The sequence below is a fragment of the Stegastes partitus genome, unplaced genomic scaffold, assembly GCF_000690725.1.
Source record: "Stegastes partitus isolate 25-593 unplaced genomic scaffold, Stegastes_partitus-1.0.2 Scaffold974, whole genome shotgun sequence".
Taxonomy (NCBI): domain Eukaryota; kingdom Metazoa; phylum Chordata; class Actinopteri; family Pomacentridae; genus Stegastes; species Stegastes partitus.
The window spans coordinates 125,619-143,099 of record NW_007578705.1 but is presented as its reverse complement, the minus strand read 5'-3'; the positions used below and the strand labels follow the sequence as shown (position 1 = coordinate 143,099).

The 17,481-nt window shown below is 39.8% G+C and overlaps 1 protein-coding gene across 1 annotated transcript; it reads left to right on the top strand.

The window, feature by feature from the left end:
- Positions 1-1,163: 1,163 nt before the first annotated feature.
- LOC103366761 (solute carrier family 28 member 3) lies at positions 1,164-13,962 on the top strand. The gene is made up of 17 exons (XM_008294582.1): positions 1,164-1,232; positions 1,582-1,667; positions 1,843-1,934; positions 3,432-3,621; positions 5,759-5,903; positions 5,990-6,103; positions 6,269-6,346; positions 6,791-6,871; positions 7,089-7,169; positions 7,264-7,389; positions 7,987-8,117; positions 8,746-8,914; positions 9,045-9,242; positions 10,440-10,521; positions 11,555-11,653; positions 13,506-13,620; positions 13,845-13,962. The coding sequence occupies exons 1-17, from the start codon at positions 1,164-1,166 to the stop codon at positions 13,960-13,962; spliced, it is 1,974 nt and encodes a 657-aa protein (XP_008292804.1).
- The last annotated feature ends 3,519 nt before the right edge of the window (positions 13,963-17,481 follow it).

The following is a 17,481-nucleotide window of genomic DNA, read 5'->3' as shown; positions in this document are numbered from 1 at the left end:
ACTTTTGATGATTTATTCATGCGGGCCCACAAAAGGGTTTGTATGCTACTTTACCCCAAAGCTATGAGTAATCGAGAGACAGGGTCAGGACTGGGACAGCAGACGCAGTGAACGGATACGCAGAAAAACATCACACTGGCTCATCCAGTGCACTGGGTGTTTTTCTTCCTTTCCTAACTGTCAGGGGTTTTGGCATCCGATCTATGGATTAACAAACCTCAGTCTGCCGGAACTATTCCTCCACTTTGTCCTTGCAGTATTGAACTTCTTGGCCTCGACGTGATTAATGGTTTGAACATGTGGATTGGATACATCAAAGCGTTAGAAGACAGTAGCCTTCAGCGGGGCCCATGAGTCCCTGGTAGAAAAACAGCAACAACAAAAAAAAGGAAGAATCTTTGTATTTTCCATTTAAAGATGACAGAATGACACTGAACTGTTGCCCCACTCCTGTGACGTTTGGAGGTTTCGAAATTCTATGAAACAAATGCGAGACAGATGAGATGATGAATCCTTTTCTGTTGTAAGGGAGAAACATTCAAAATGATTCATCATTCCCTTGAATTTCACACTTTTATACAAATAGAAAGCAAAATACTATATTTTTTGTGGGGAAAATCCTCCTTACGCCAGGTATGGTCTACTCTGATTGGAGGCGACATGTTGTCTAATCAGCCGTTTATGTCGTTTTGATAATATGACTGTATTTAAATGTATGTTTGCACTAACCACAGAATAGCCGTGAAGGAGAACTCCCGGTGTGTTACCCATGTGGACTCAGTTGAACCTACTCTAACTTCCACATGCCGGCCAGTTGTATCACGGTCCTGAAAACTTATACAGTAGTGCTCTCTAGTGGCAGCTCTGATACATAAGAAACACGAGACTGCAGCGTCATCTTTAGCATCAACTACATTCATAGAGAAACAATGCAATGTCTCCAGGGAACAGGAGGTGATTGTATGAAATTAATTTCATCCAGGAAAGTGAGAAAGTGAGAAGGTTGACTAATACTACGCTTTCAAGAAAGAAAGAAGATTGTAAAAAAAAAAGATACGGGGAGTCACAGAGGTAGAATTGAGGGGAGGGGACAAGGACAGGACAGGTGTGTTTCAGAAAAAGTCTCCCAAAAGGTGTCTGGCCAGTGCCTGAACAGCAAGACAATGGAGCTGCATGTAATAGAAACGAAGAATCAAAAACAGTGGAAAGACAACAAGGCCTTTGAATCACAGGTATGTAAAGTTGTTTCTTAAATTATTCTTGAAAAACATTGCTTTAATTGGAAGCATTTGGAAAAAGACATTTTTTAAAGGCTACTAATAGAAACAAACAACTGAAATAGTTTCATGCACTGAGTTACAACAAAAAAGTTCATGAAGTAAATATATAATGAGGCTTTTTTGTCAGCTTTGCAGGGACTTGAAGTTGTTTTGGACCCTCAGTCCAACCTGTACATGCAGAGACACACGTGCTCAGTGTGCAACAGAAAACAAGCTTTAATTCAGACTATGAATCAATATGTGTCCGCACATTATTCCTAACATGAATTATTCTCAATATGTGTGTCTGTGGGTGTGACAGGAGCAGGATCAGATATGCACTGATGTGGACAGAGCTTCCGGAGCTACAGACGATGCGCACGACGAGACAGGCCGACACAACAAAAGGTTTTTGAGTTTATCTTATATTGTTCTTTTCGTCAAACGCACAATATCTCCCCGTGTCTGTCTCTTTTTCCAGTGTCTTCTAAATCATCAGCCTTTGTCTTGCTCCTTTGATGTAACATTTATGTCCTCTCTCCTTATCTACTCCCCTTATCTTTCTTTTTTTGTGTGTGTCTAGCTTGCTGGAGAAGAAAACAGAGGCACTCCAGGTCTGTTTGGCTGAGCACAAAGATCAGATTGGCCTGATTATACACCTCGTTTTAGCAGCAGGTAAACTATCTTTGTTCTGTTAAAGTGTAACTCAGGACCTTAAATAGGTCTCTGTTTGGGGGTCGTCCACATGCAGCCACTACCACAGTGAAACCCATTCCTTATATTTTTCACACAAAAACGTGCACAGCATTTCATTAGTGTCAAGATTGTATTGGACACAAAGTGCATCCCCGGTACAATTGATACTTTTGATTTTACAGCGACATACTATTAAATTGCCAAATCTAAGTATGCTGAAAAATCGATTTGTGGTCTTGTTTAAGGACTTTCTTTGCTGTTTAATTTACAGGCAATCGGCACTGCTGAGTTGACCTACATGCTCTGCGCCTTAGAACACATTGACATGAGTGTGTGTCCTTACAACACAATCGCTATGATTGCTAATGGAAAAATCAAGACAGGGTTTATTGGAGAACATATGTAATACGTGGATGTGAGTCGAAGTGCTCTCAGCGCATCTGCGAGCTCCTATAGGATTGTTAAGAGAGCCATTAACGGTATAGTGATACTTTATTGATCTAAATATAAAACAAATCACTGTGGCGCGCTATGATTTACAGAATCCGAAGCTCTCGTGTCTGGCTAAGTTTGTCCTCTTTATAAACATTTCCGATATGTTTCTGACTTTCAAAAAATTCAGTTTGGTGGTACATTGTTAAAGAACTACATTTCTTCTGAGAGTTAAATCATTTGGGGATGTGAAACCTGAACAACCTCCCTGTGGGATTTCACTGGCAAGTAGTCAAAATGCATCAGAGCTCCAACATTTTCCCTTTAACCTGCATTTTCTGGAGAAGTTAATGAATGATTTAGCATGTATGACCCGGGGTTTATTTTTTACAAGCCGATGGCACTGAATGAATTAAACCACCAAGTTGAAAATTTGAAATGCATTGGTTCACTACCACTAACCCTGGGCTTAGTTTCGAACTTTTAAATATTAAATATCATTGATTCTTGTCAGGCTATAAGAGAATCTGCTGTACATAAAAGTAATAGAAGCTACAAGAGCAAAGTAGTTTCTTTTTCTTTTTTTTCTAAATCCTTTTCGATTTAGTTCACTTTAGTTGGATATTTAAAAGTCAGAGGGCATGCAAGTTTGCAGCTCAAAACACGTTTTATAAGTTGAAGCCAAGAAAACAAAAAGTAAATGAAACAAAAAAAAGAGCTGAGAACAAGATGTTTGAAATGTGAAACGCTCCTTCCACTGTTCACAGGATTTGAGACTTCATGAATATGTTCTACATGCAGTTATGAATAAGTCAGATTTGTCTTTTGAGGATGTGTGCGGTGGATCTCTGTCTCTGGTGGAAACGACTCCGGTCGTTTTAACATTAACTGCACCTCCTCCTGTTTAACTGGAGGATGTAAAGCAGCAAATAAATGCTAAAGGTTAGATTAACTTTAATGGGGAAAAAAAAGCTGTAAGTGAAATGTTGTCGGTATTCTGAGCACTGTGGGATATCATTCATATTAATTCTAAATTTGTTTCAGGCTTCGTTGCCATGGTGATAGCGGCGTGTGTTCTGAACTTCCACCGGGCTGTGGGGCTGCTGGTCATCTCCTTGGTAACCATGTTCTTCCTGGTCTGGGATTGGATGATGGAGCGCTATAGCGACCGGGTGTGGGAGGCTCTCTCTCCTATCAGAGTTGCCCTCAGAAGAAACTGGTTTTGGATCAGATGGTGAGAAATCTGGTTTCAGATTTTTCTACCCCGGTGTGCACCCTCCTTATCAAAGGTAGTGGTGGTGGGGGGTCGGGCCTACTGGTGTGTTCCCCATGATGATACTAGAAAACACTAACCCAAGCCACCGCCGAATCAGCGCACTAAAAATCGCTCTTAGTCGATGTAATGTAAATAATGCTCAAGACGGTTCAGACAAGTTGAGGGTTTCTCGGTCTCCTGGCAACAACAAGGTAGACTGAGGAAATTCATTGTTAGTGAAATTGGCATGAGCACTCAATTCAAACAGGGCAGAATAAAGGAAACAAGAGCAGGTGATGGCAAAATGTGAGAAGAACTGCTGCAGGGCACATAATTGCACAAGCTCAAGAGCACCTCATTGGCAGTTACCTCAGCAGAAGCAGAGACACAATATAGTCCACAATAATGTAACAGAACACAACAAAAGTACGTCAAATAAACATTTAACGAACGGGATTAAAGAGTCTCAGCTTCCCTGATCAGCCACATAAAGAAGTTTGATCTCCTATTATGCCGCCACTATGGCAGCAAAGACTCTCATTTATTCCTGTTGCCATCAAAAGACTGAACTTTATCTTTAAGTTGTAAAGGATGGTAGATGTATTTCTTCTTTGGTTTGATCTGCTGCTGCTTTTTATTTTTCGTTTGTGTTACACTTTTTATTCTACAAATCAGTTTTATGCTGCGCTGATGCCTTTGATTGCAGCTCTGACCTACATAGCTGATGTCTGCTTACAAGTCAAATTACCTTCAGGATAATCAAAAGGTTGTAGCTGAAATTGCAAAAGCAAGAAAAGCTCTTTCAAACAGAGGATTACATGACTACCTCCATGTGAAAGGACTTGGCCAGGACTTGAGATGAATGCAACATGAATTCTTTCTTGGTTTTGCAGTTTCAGCTCAGTAAAGGTTTATATGATAGATTTATAACTCACAGTCTTCATTTTTTAGCAGGTAAACTTAAGTCTCACGGCCATTACAGCATTTTTTTTAAGCCACAGCATTTAAAAATCCAATCCGTATTACCTCGTCAGCACCAGGTTGCAGACAAGGTAACCCACTACACAGGTAAAGAGTCAGATATTTAATGGAGATAAAAAAATATATATATATAAAAAAAACAAACAAACAAAAAAACAGCGGAGGAGTGAGCTTACATTCAACAGGTTGTCAGAAACACAAATCCAAACTGCTGCTAATGTGGTTTGTATCTGATGGATGTGTAGATAGTCGTCTGTGTTCTACAATTTTTTGATTATATCTTGGGGTTAGCTTATATCGGCTGCAAGGTGGCGCAGTTGGTAGCACTGTTGCCTTGCAGCAAGAAGGTCGCCGGTGAGGACAGACGGGATTTTTCTGCGTGGAATTTGTATGTTCTCCCCGTGCAGCGTGGGTTCTCTCTGGGTTCTCCAGAGTTCACGGTCCAAAAACATGTTGAGGTTAATTGGTGATTCTAAATTGTCCGAAGGTGTGAATGTGAGTGTGCTTGGTTGTCTGTCTCTAAGTGTAGCCCTGTGATAGACTGGTGACCTGTCCAGGGTGTCCCCTGCCTTCACCCTGAGTCAGCTGGGATAGACTCCAGCCCCCCATGACCCTAGTGAGGATTAAGTGGTGTATAGATGATGGATGGATGGATGGATGGTTAGCTTATATCTGCTTTCTCAAAGTGGCCAAAATAAGAGTTAAAAAGATGAAAGTGAAAATTAAGTGTGAAATTAGATGTCCGTAGCCTGTTAGACATTCTGATTCTTCTGTTTATGAATCCGTTCGATTGACCTTAAATCCTTTACCACTAAGCACAACTGTACAGACACTGGTTAATGGAAAAGGTCAAGTCTTCAGTGTTCATGCATGTAAGACCAAAGAAGTTATGACTAAAGAAGTTAAGAGTGTTTGTCATGTACTAACTAACTACACAATCTAATCCTCTCCTAACAACGCAGGAAGTTGAGTTTTCTTATGTAAGGCCAACTGGACACATTTCTTGTCAGTCTGTAGCGTCTATACAACATTCCTTCTTTCCTTTTGCTAATATGTTCCACAGTGCAAAGTGTCTCTGGTCATCTATGAGCTTTTCTGTACTTCCCTCCCTTTCTCTCCCTGACATCTTTCTCAGGATAATATATGCGCTGCTACTGGTGGCCGTGGTGTGCTGGCTTGCACTGGACACAGCCCAGCGGGGGACCAGACAGCTCGTGTCTTTCTTTGGTTTGCTGCTGTTCATCTTCCTAATGCTGCTGTTCTCCAAACACCCATTCAGGGTAAGAGATGCACGTGCATTCTCCGGCGTACGCGCATGCACGTAGACTCCAACAAAGACTTTTTTTTAACACACGTGTTGTGGCAGTGGTCTTGGCGAACTTTGCTTTGTGGAACCGGGCTGCAGTTTATCTTTGGTCTGCTGATCCTCAGAACCACATCTGGCTTTAGAGCACTGAAATGGCTTGGAAAGCAAGCAGAGGTACATGTCGACACACAAAGATTTTCTCTACTTATGCAGCACAAAATTGTATTGTTGCCTTTGATAAATTCTGGGATTTAAACCTTCCTGTTGCTTGTATATTTTACATGTCTGTTTCATGTGTTTTGGTTCAGTTAGTAACTATTTAAAATCTCCTCCGTGCAGATGTTTATGTCGTTCACAGATGTTGGATCTAAATTTGTGTTCGGTGACAGTTATACAGACCACCTGTTCGTCTTTAGGGTATGACACACCAGTATTATGCAAAACAGCTACACATACACACACACGGATGAGTGAATGCATTACCATTGATATTAGTAATCAGCTATGTTTGGGTTTTTGAAGCATCCAAGTTGTACGATTAAATGTGGAAACATCAACATTGCTTCAGAAATCTGGTTACTGGTCAAGGTGCTTCATTAGATCAGCCTACGATAGTTTCTCATGCAGTACAACAAACATATGATCATGAAAATAAGTGACTTTTCCTGCAGAAATTAAGGTAAAAGTCTGAAAAACTATAGAAACACACCAGCATATGTTACTCACAGCCATGAACAACAAAGTTTCTCACGCTCTATGCAAGAATCAAAAGCAAGAAAGATAAATCAGAATGCTAACGTGCATGCAAACGCAATCAGTAACACTAAGATGTTTATAGTACTAATTGTGGATTCTCTGCAGGTGATGCCTATATTGGTGTTTTTAAGCTCGGTCATCTCCATTCTGTACTACGTTGGCTTCATGCCGTGGCTCATTTGCAAGGTGAGCAAGAAGGAGAGTAAAATGAATGGACCGCAAGGAATTTCTGGTGTCAAATTAATTATTTCACATCATTTATTTCAAGATAAGGAATACAAATTAAGAAATAAAAGGCTACTTCCTGTTCAGAGTATTTAGAAATTAGCACATTATCATATCATTTTCTACAGTTTGGTTATTTCCCTTTGACTTTCTGAGCCATACTGATTTTTTCCCCCAGATTGGATTCATAATGCAGGTTACCATGGGAACATCTGCGACAGAGTCAATGGCTGCAGCTGGAAATATATTCCTTGGAAATGTAAGCAACTGTAACCATAAACAGTCATTAACATCACGATAAATGAATCCGCTAATGTCCATCAACCTAAGTCCTGTCCTTACCTGTCGTTTAGACAGACTCACCTCTACTGATTCGTCCGTACATCAGTGAGCTAACGGTCTCTGAGATCCATGCTGTGATGACAGGGGGGTTCGCCAGCATCTCTGGTTCCATTTTAGGAGCCTTTATCTCCTTTGGGGTGAGGAAGAAGACAGGTAGAAAGGAGGGGATGGAAATGGGAACATGCACTGAGATGGTGGGAGTTAAGTCTATATACATAGAAAGAAACTGCATAATATCAAAAATGGATGTCCAGTGGTGGCATTTACTTAGAGTTAATACTTGTCAACAAGCACAATATAACATATATATCTACATTTCTCTGAAGGAGAATCAAAATTCCTTGTTTTATTAGCCATGTTTGATTAGGAATGCTAGTGACTGACCTGAGAGTGTGAGTTCTACCAACCCACAATTCATTTGTGTATTTGTGACATAATTATATTGATGATTTGACAGTTTTGGTTAACATCCAAATTCAAGGAGGAAGGACATTTGAAAATTCATTAAGAACAAAAAAAGTCATAAGCATAAGAAAACAGGTGACGAAGGAAAAAACAAAACAAAACAAACAAACATCGGATTTTGGCAAATTATTAAAAACTCCAAAACTTCAAAGACTCTCGACTGAGTTTGATACTTGCATGAGTGTTTACAAAGGATTTTGACAACTACGTAAGGAAATAAATGACTGACCACTGAATTAATCTCATTTTCTGTGTGCCTCTCTTCTGAGGTTGAGGCAACACACTTGTTGACAGCATCATTAATGTCCGCTCCAGCCTCTCTGGCCATCGCCAAGATATTCTGGCCTGAAAAGGAGGCATCCATCAAAACGTCCCCTCATGACCTCAAAATAGACAAAGGGTAGGAGAGTTTACAATGAGTACATATATGTAAACACACACACACACAATACAAACTCTATTGTCTGCATAATTCAAAAAATGTTGGTCCACAAGGTTGAGTTGCGAAAACTAAGAGATGTTCAAGGATCTCCAACGACCATTAAATTTCACCCCACCTTCCATCACTTTTTCACTTCATCCTGCCACTCCTGTCCTGTATCCGCCTTTGGTTCCGTATTGGTTCCAGATAAATCTATGATTTGGTGGTGATAATCACGACTGTAGGTTGACATGATTAAAAACTTTCCAAGAATTGTTTCCGTTAAACTCGGTGGTATCACATCGCAAATAACAACCAAACATTACATTTTTTCTTACTAGTTTTACATCATAAATGTAATGGACTTTGCAGCTTTTGTAAAAAAGACATAAGGAAATGAAGAAATTTTATTTAAACCAAAGCTTTTTGTTTGTTTGTTTTATTTACATTGCACTATGTTAAGCATATGATGATCTACAGAAGTAAAGCAGTCTAGCATTTCAAATGTCATGAACACCAATATGCTGATGACACTGTGCTATTTCACTATAACGGTGTTCATAGACAGAGCAACATACAGCCAATAAAGTGTTACCTTTCTCCTCAGAGACAGTCAGAATGTGTTGGAAGCAGCGTCCCAAGGTGCATCTCGTGCTGTAGGTATGGTGGCCAACATCATTGTCAACCTCATTGCCTTTCTTGCACTGTTGGCCTTTTTCGACGCCGTCCTCTCCTGGCTGGGTGGGATGTTTGACTGTCCGCATCTCAGCTTCTCGGTGAAGGCCCTGACCAGACACAAAAACACATAGACCGCCTTTCCAACATATACCTGCTATAAATATATTTAAACATTGATTACCATGTTTACTCTGACTTTGTCTCTGCTTCGTTCCGTCCCTTCTTCAGTTCATCTGCTCCTATGTGTTCATGCCACTCTCCTTCATGATGGGAGTCTCCTGGGAGGACAGTTTCATTGTTGCTGAGCTGATTGGCATAAAGACCTTCCTCAATGAGTTTGTGGCCTATCAGAAGTTGTCAGAGTTAATAAAGAGGAGGAAGGCGGGAGGGCCGGAATATATCAACGATGTAAAGCAGTACATTTCTGTAAGTCTCATTTACATTCTCACTGTTCACTTTGTAAATCTTTACCACCTGCCTGGTTTTCTCTGCAACTACCAGGATGAATATGTTTGATATCATGAGATGCATATTAATCAAAAAGCCAATCAAGTGTTTGAGCACCGACAAAAGTCTAGACAAAAGTATTTTCTACAATGTCATGGCCTCAATGGATACTTTTTAATTGATTGCCTCAGTGGATGTTGTATATAATTCTTGTTTAATTAAAAGATATAAGAAAGCTAAGAGAGTTCTAGTGCAGTTGTAAAGCCTGTTTGCTCAGCTGACATATGCTGGGTCTGTCACAGCCAGCCTGGGTGGTTGCTGTTTGCTTGTTTCTTCTGGGCTTCAGCAAGGCTCCACCCCTTCTGTCATGATTTGGATTTTTGTGCAAGTAATAGAACACATGACCACATTTTAGAAGTTTTTCTTAAATGTATTTATGCTGAACATTACCTTAAAGATACAATAATTTTTTTCAGTGCATTTTGCAGCCTATTGCTATGTAGAATCCTGATTAATGTTAATTAGATTTTCAATTACACTTGAATATACTATATACAAAACTTATAAATAGCCAGATCACGAACATTTTCATCCCCAGCAGTATATGACTATGCAGTTATTCAAGTTTTACTGAGACACCAAATTAGGGCACATTGAATTTTATCTGTGGTTTTCACACCATAGAACATATTAAGTGTTAACATTTAGAGACTCATTCAGGAAATGTCTAAAATCCTGGGCAGATGAACTAAAACTAGCCCTATAGGTAAATACCATCAGGGATTAGTGGTGTATAAGATAGTAAGAAAAAAAAAATTGTCTGGAAATTGAAATTCATTTGAGGTCAATTATTTATCCTATTGTGAGTTGACCAGAAATCTAGTGTACGCCATCTTTTATCTGTAAAACTGAGTGTGGATATTGTCTTCGAAAAGACTTAAGATGGTTCTTAACAAACCAAGTTCTTTATCTCCTAACGTGACGCAGGTTGGCGGTGACATATCATCCCAACAATGTGCAACTGTCATAGAAAAGCTGCATATTGTGTAACGAGGAACTGTCTAAATGTCCTCTACTGCTGTTTTTTGGCTTCAACGCTTTTCACATGGTACAGTGAAAGACAAGTGGGTATTTTTATCACTTAACAATTTAGATGAATTCTGTTTCTTCATCTAGGTCCACTCTGAAACCATCGCAACCTACGCTTTGTGTGGATTTTCCAACTTTGCTGCTTTGGGGATGTCAGTTGGAGGACTGTGTGAGTGGTTCCTTATGAACTCATAACACGCTGGCTTTGGCCACATTACAATATTGCATAAATATGCTCTCATTTAAATTCAGAATTCCATTGTCTAAAATGCAAAAAACAAAAGAAAATGTACCAGAGAGTGTCTACACCACACATAGAAATGTACAGGTTGAAAAAAAATCAACGTGTCCTTGATTTTTTTTGCTTTTTTTTGGCTGCCGCAAGTGGAAGTAAGTGGTGAGGAATCCATCTGTTACATTTAAGCGACTTACAGCGTGTGGGCTGAATGAGAAGTTATGTCGGTTTTGATTAGCTTGTGGCTGCCTTAAAAACCTTTCAAACAAATGGAAGCCCAGATATTCCCTTCTAATTCTCACACACAGAGAACATCTGCAGGTTTCCAAAACTTAATGAATGCACTCTTAACAACCGTTAGCGTATAAAGCAACAGACGACAAGTGTGAGCGTGTGTGTGTGCTTTTACGAACGTCGGTGGAAGGATGGAACTGAAAAAGACCTTGGAAGCTTCAACAAAAGCCTCCACCGGATCATTAAAGATGTAAAAGTGAGAAATGCAAAACACGATTTGCAACAATTCCATAATAACTGCAAAAGAATGATATAATTGAAAAGAGAAGGAAGCAAGGAGACGAGACGATTCTTCAGACGTTAGAAGTCGAACATTTAGATATTTTAATGCCCCTGACGTGTCTAAAAGACGAGGTCGCCTTTGAAATTGAATCACCCCAGACGACAAGACATAGTGCAAACAAAATCTCCCAAGTATCAAAAGGACTGAGAATCGGTGGAATGTCCTGATCATAACTAATAAGAAAATAGCAGGGAGATGTTTAACATTCTGACAAAATTCCACCATTTCTCTGAGCAACAGAAAGAATTGAATGATGACTCCCAGCTGCTTTTTTCTTCTTTCTACTGATATATGACCAGTTATGGTGGTTTCATTGCTATGTACTTGGCGCTGTTACAGGTTTGTTGCATTTCTCTTGTTTTTTTGCATATCTTTTTTCTTTTATTCCAGCCGCCATGGCTCCAGACAGACGATCTGACATCTCCAGTTGTGGCCTGAGAGCTCTGATTGCAGGCAGCATCTCCTGTTTCATGACAGCTTGTATTGCAGGTGACAGTTTGCTCTTCTTGGCGTCTATTTCTCCCTTTTTGTCCACACAATGTATTTATACTTCCAGACCTCATTCCAACTGGGTTTCCCATCAGTCATTTGAGGTCCCTCAGTAGTCGTGTTGTGTCCGTTTCAGTGACACGCTACAGGTTTACTAAAACTCGATTCAGTGTTCATTCACTGAAAAAGGAGAGAGTCTATGTGACTTCTGTCCAAAGCTTCCTACCACAGCAGATTCACACCGATCATACTCCTCCTACACACACGACAGTACACTATACAAAACGTTATAGGGAGCCACCAAAGTGACGCATTTTCTCAAACAGACGATTCTGCAGTAAAACTGATTTACAGTTTTTTCCTAATTTCACTGTATTTGAATACAAATGTTAATGAAGCCTCAATATGCTCTGCAGCTGCATTATGAAAGAAAAATATGTGTGAAATTAATTTGTCTGGCAAATGCTCACCATGGGCTGCAAGGTGGTAGAGTGGTTAGCATCGTTGCCTCACAGCTAGAAGGTCGCCGGTTCGCGTGGAGTCTCTATGTTCTGCCCGTGCAGCGTGGGTTCTCTCCAGGTTCTCCGGCTTCCTCCCACACAGTCCAAAAACATGTTGAGGTTAATTGGTGATTCTAAATTGTCCGTAGGTGTGAATGTGAGTGTGCTTGGTTGTCTGTCTCTAAGTGTAGCCCTGTGATAGACTGGTGACCTGTCCAGGATGTCCCCTGCCTTCACCCTGAGTCATCTGGAATAGACTCCAGCCCCCCGTGACCCTAGTGAGGATTAAGCGGTGTATAGATAATGGATGGATGGATGGAAATGCTCACTATGAGAAAACTGATTAAGAGCAGCAGTCATACCTTGGTCTAACTTTTCCATCAAGAAAGGTTGAGTTTGTGCCCGGGAGGTCCACTCAGTCATAAAACATTTATTATATTCAAAATATTTCCCTTTCAACCAAAAGCACATTATTAAGCATAAATTACTGACTGAGCCCGTATTTGGTTTTGAAATTGTTTTTAGGTGAGAGTAAAATATATTTCAGCTTTCAACACTGGAGGATGTTGCTCACAATTAGGCCAGAAATTGGTTCGTTTTGTTGCTGTTAATAAAATCCCACATTTTAAAGTTGAACCATTGTGAAACAACAAAACTAAAAGTTTTGAACAATAATAATAAATTGGTGTTTCAAAAATAATTAGACACACTGGTTCAGGAACACAGCCGCTGACTGTCTCCTCTCAAACAGCTTTTCTTTTTTGATTATACACACTTTTTTTAATTAGGACTAATTCAATAACGACGTGTCTGCTTCTTATTAATTAGGTTCTGATTTGTTCATTCACTCATATTGCATAAGGAGTTTGTGACTTAATTGTTAAACATTTCCATTTATATGAATTCAAAAACATTATAAATTGTTATTTTAGTTTTCATCAATAAAATTACAAACTGTACTGTAATATATATTTTTTAAAAGCCTTGTACAATAATACAAACACAACATAAAGACAGATTTTAAGTGCTTTTTGATCAATGGTACATCTTTTTGTTCACTATTTATAAAATGTACTTTCATACTTTTAGAGTTAGATGCTATATTCATAATACACGTTTTTATATTCTAAGGGGAAGTAATAGCAATATAATGGAAATAACATCAATTGTTAGAGTAATGCTTAAATTATTACATTAGCATTTTTAGTTTGAATCTTTACTATTTCTGCCCGTTAAGTGTATTTTATATCTTACTACAGGCTGAAATGATAATGAAGGCGATATAAATATATAATATATACACATTAGATAACCTGTCAGTCAAGTGTGTTTACCGCTCTGTGTGTTTCTAGGTATGTTGTACATCCCTGATCCTCAGTGCCAACACTTCCTGATGGCAGAGTTCAATAACACCAATGTGACCGTCAGCCCACGGCTGCTCACCTGCTGCACACGGCTCTATGACAGGTGTGTGAGTGTCTGCGTCACGCCTGAACCCTGCTTGTCACCTTCTTGTGTTTATAGCTTTTGGTTTCCCAGTTCCCACGTATTTACTGTTTACATCCCAGATATTTTCTGACATCTGACCACAGTCATAACATTTTATTTTAGAATGAATGCAGCTGATGTAGAGGAGTGACTCTGTGATTCAGCCTGTGTGTGTGTGTGTGTGTGTGTATTCTTATTCGCAGTGTGACGGTGTATGAGCCATGGAACGTGACGGCCGGGGAAGGATTCAGTCAGAGCGGTCTGCAAGGCTGCTGCACACTCACACCGCCTAAACATTTCAACTGCAGCTTGGTGCCGTGAATCACAGGGAACAAAAAAAAAAAAAAACACTTCAGTGCCACAAACATGTGCTGCTTTTGTATGACTACTACTGTGCATTTTTAAATGCTTCTTAAATAAACTTGTCCTTCATTGGTTTTGTACAAAACAAATCTGTCATTGTGCTGCACATGAACATGAACATTTAAAGCAGTAGATAAAGTAATGATAATTAACTCTACCTTTAGGAGCTGTAATAATATAAAATACATTCTTCTGAACAAATGTCCGTAATACAGAGCGAGTACTTTAAACTTTGGTACTGTATGTTTATCTTGATCTTTCCTTGAACGGTCACATTTATCATGTGTGGCCTTTGCGTCCGTGTAATTGTACATTGCGGCGTAGCTACTTTTACTGCTTTAATCGTTGCTTCTTGAAAATATAGGGCGTTATTTACCAGTAGGATTTCCTGAAAGGTAACATATATAATTTCTTTGAAATGTATACTATGTTGTGTAGGTGTGTGTGTTTGTTTCCTATCTGGCCGTCGCTGTCAAAAGGGGGTCAAAGACAAACATCACATGGCATAAAAGCTGTGTTAGAATAATTAAAAATAACTACATAAATGAAAGCCTGCACTACATACTTTATAGACAGGACAACTCCCACTCCCACAGCATACCTGTTGTTTTTCCTGCCTTGCCTACATCGATGGACAAAGCATTATAGTACGCTGCTTGACCACCAGGTGTCACTGACGTCTTTTGCTTCCCATCCGCCGACAGAAACGTTGGATTCATCAGGCCCCTCGGACCAGTCGGCCACACTGGTCTGACTGGCAGAGCGATTTTCAGAGAATTGGTTCATTAATGCATGCCCGAAGTGACGGACTGCCCACCGAACAAAGCGGAGGGTATCGGGACCCGGGCACTTTCAACATCTGCATGTGTGAGATGAGCGTGCAGTCACAGAGACAGCAAATGACAGTCTCTTCATTAAATCCAGCACAAGCAAAAGGTCAGATGGCTCCCTTCTCGGTGGGCAGGAGGTGTGTTCACATGTGTGAATTTCACACACCCACAGAGAGGGAACACATTAAACTCAGCCATCAGACACTGACACATAGGGCATCTTTAGGCTCCATGTTACCATGTGTCCCCTATGTAAAGGAAAAAAGAAAAAAAACTAAGCAGGCTCATTTCCATGTTCATGTTTGTCAGCACGGTCAAGAATAAACAGCGTCCTTATGACATGGAGCTGTTAGATTAGAAGGAGAGAAACAAACCTGAGGTCTGGTTATTTTGTTGAGGGCGAAGAAATAAAAACTTTAGGATGCTGAAGCAGGATGTGATTTCTTTGTCCTTTTTGTGCCACATGATCTCAAATGTTTCCCAATCTGTATCTTTCAACGGATTTACGAAAGACTGTTTTATTCTAATTTGCTATTGGACAAATGAGGGACAATATTAGAACAGCATGTGATGGGATAACTAAATAATGCCCAATGAAGCTGGACTATGTTCACTGCAAAGAGATGCACGTAGAAAATCTTATTTGTATTCAGATGACAGATGTAAATAAGTGTACTTTAAAAAAAAACAAACAAACACAGGAAAACAACCCAAAAAACAATGTATGTAGAAAATGGCATCAGGTCAGATTGGTTGAGCTGAATGTGGCCTTCCTGTTCTAGGCAGAGGGGAACACTAACAAATATCTGAAAGACTCGCGTTAACAAATAAATAAATGAAATTTTTTAAGAAAAGGACCACGAATGTTCACACTATTTCAGTCTTGAAATAAATGTACAAAATAAATGAGGGTCTTACCTGAATGAGCCGTGGAGGATCTGTACATGAACGATTGCGCTTGGCAAAACTGAAAAAGAAGTTTTACTAAGGTTTCAGTTAAAACCCTAATATAACCTGCATAAACTAAGAAGAAGAAGAATGTTGTGTATGTGATCAGCAGCACAGAGGAAGACTCAAGGATGAATAGAAAGACAAAAGTGGACAGATGGAGTGCAAGTAAAAATCACAGAGTCATATAGGCAAGATAGGAAAGAAGGGGAAAAAAAAAAAAAAACAGGGAAGAAGAGGGTGAGTATTAGAGGTTGAGGCAGGTGGATATTGGATTGTCATGTAGCACCACTCCAGCGGAAGAAGAAGGGGATGAAGGGGAGGATGGAGAAACTGAATAATGGAGATGAAGTTGTCATCCACCAGCACTCCAAAGAGCACACAAAGGAAGAGGAGCGCAGGGAGGGGAGGGGAGGGGAGAGGAGGGGAGGCTGCTGGGATGAAGGAAGCATATGGAGGTGGATTGAGGAACGGTAGAAAACAGATTGATTGAAACTGGAGTTTGGAAGGATTCACAGAAGCACTTAGAAGGATGATTAGAAAAGACAGAGACAGTAAGAGCATGAAAAAAAAGGGGGATCAGAGAGGGAGAGGAGACGGTGGACTGAAGACAGAGCGAAGACGGAGTGACAATCAGTGGAGGTGATGATTATAGGTAGCCTTTTAGATTAGACAGACAGACAGACAGACAGACAGACAGACAGACAGACAGATAGACAGATAGATAGATAGATAGATTTAGACAACCTTGCCGAGCCGCACAAACATTTGTGTGACTGTTGCGTCTAATCACTCTTCTCCATGATACGCTCTCTGCTTAACAAACCTTAATTGATGCTTTAATTGCTCGTTGACACATAATTGCATGGACGTGTCTTGGCGCGGAGTGAGAAATTAAACAGGAGAATCCCTGACAAATGTGTGCAGACAACTAGACGCACCGGCACGGTAATTGTGTGAAAACATGGCGAGGCATGTTTCTCATCAGAAAGTTACACGCAAAAGTACTGATCATGAGATTTACATAATTTTTTTTTTTTACGGAAACACGCTCAGAAGTTACAACATATCAGGAGGATAATAATATACCAACATAATGTGTGTGACGCTAAGAGGAAATCCAACCTGCAAAGATGTTTTTTTTCTAATTGTCAGTATGTAATAATGAGCATTGCCATAAATAGCAACCTGACATAAAAATGTGAGAAAAGACATAAAGATTACACTATACTGGTAGTAATTTGTTTTATATCTATTACACTGTAAAAGCCTGGTGAAGAGATCAGACACCCTTCCTGCTCTGTGTGCTCGCATACTACAGCTTTCTTCAAGGATTTCTCCTTCAGTTGTTTTTTCTTTCATAAGCTGAATTCAAGGAACAATATAATGCTAAAGTAATAATCAAGGCGCTCTAGAACAGCCCTTTGTTTAGGGTTTTGTTCAGTACAGAAAGCTCTCATAAGTTCATCTCTGAAGTGTTCAGAATCTGTCCTTCATGTTTTAATATATTCCCTCACTATTTATTTGTTTATTATTGTTTATTTTAATTTAACCTTTATTTAACTAGGAAAAGGCTCAGTGAGATTAAAAATCTCTTTTTCAAGAGTGTCCTGGTCAAGACAGGCAGCAGCACAACTGACGAGGTCACAACAGCGTCCACACAGACATCATAACACACGCTGAGATTACATCTAGAAGA

Excerpts from the sequence above, each read along its gene's own strand:
- LOC103366761 (XM_008294582.1), top strand. The coding sequence starts at position 1,164 with ATGGAGCTGCATGTAATAGAAACGAAGAATCAAAAACAGTGGAAAGAC. Across the intron at positions 10,522-11,554 it reads GATGTCAGTTGGAGGACTGT|CCGCCATGGCTCCAGACAGA; the intron begins GTGAGTGGTTCC and ends CTTTTATTCCAG. Across the intron at positions 11,654-13,505 it reads CATGACAGCTTGTATTGCAG|GTATGTTGTACATCCCTGAT; the intron begins GTGACAGTTTGC and ends GTGTGTTTCTAG.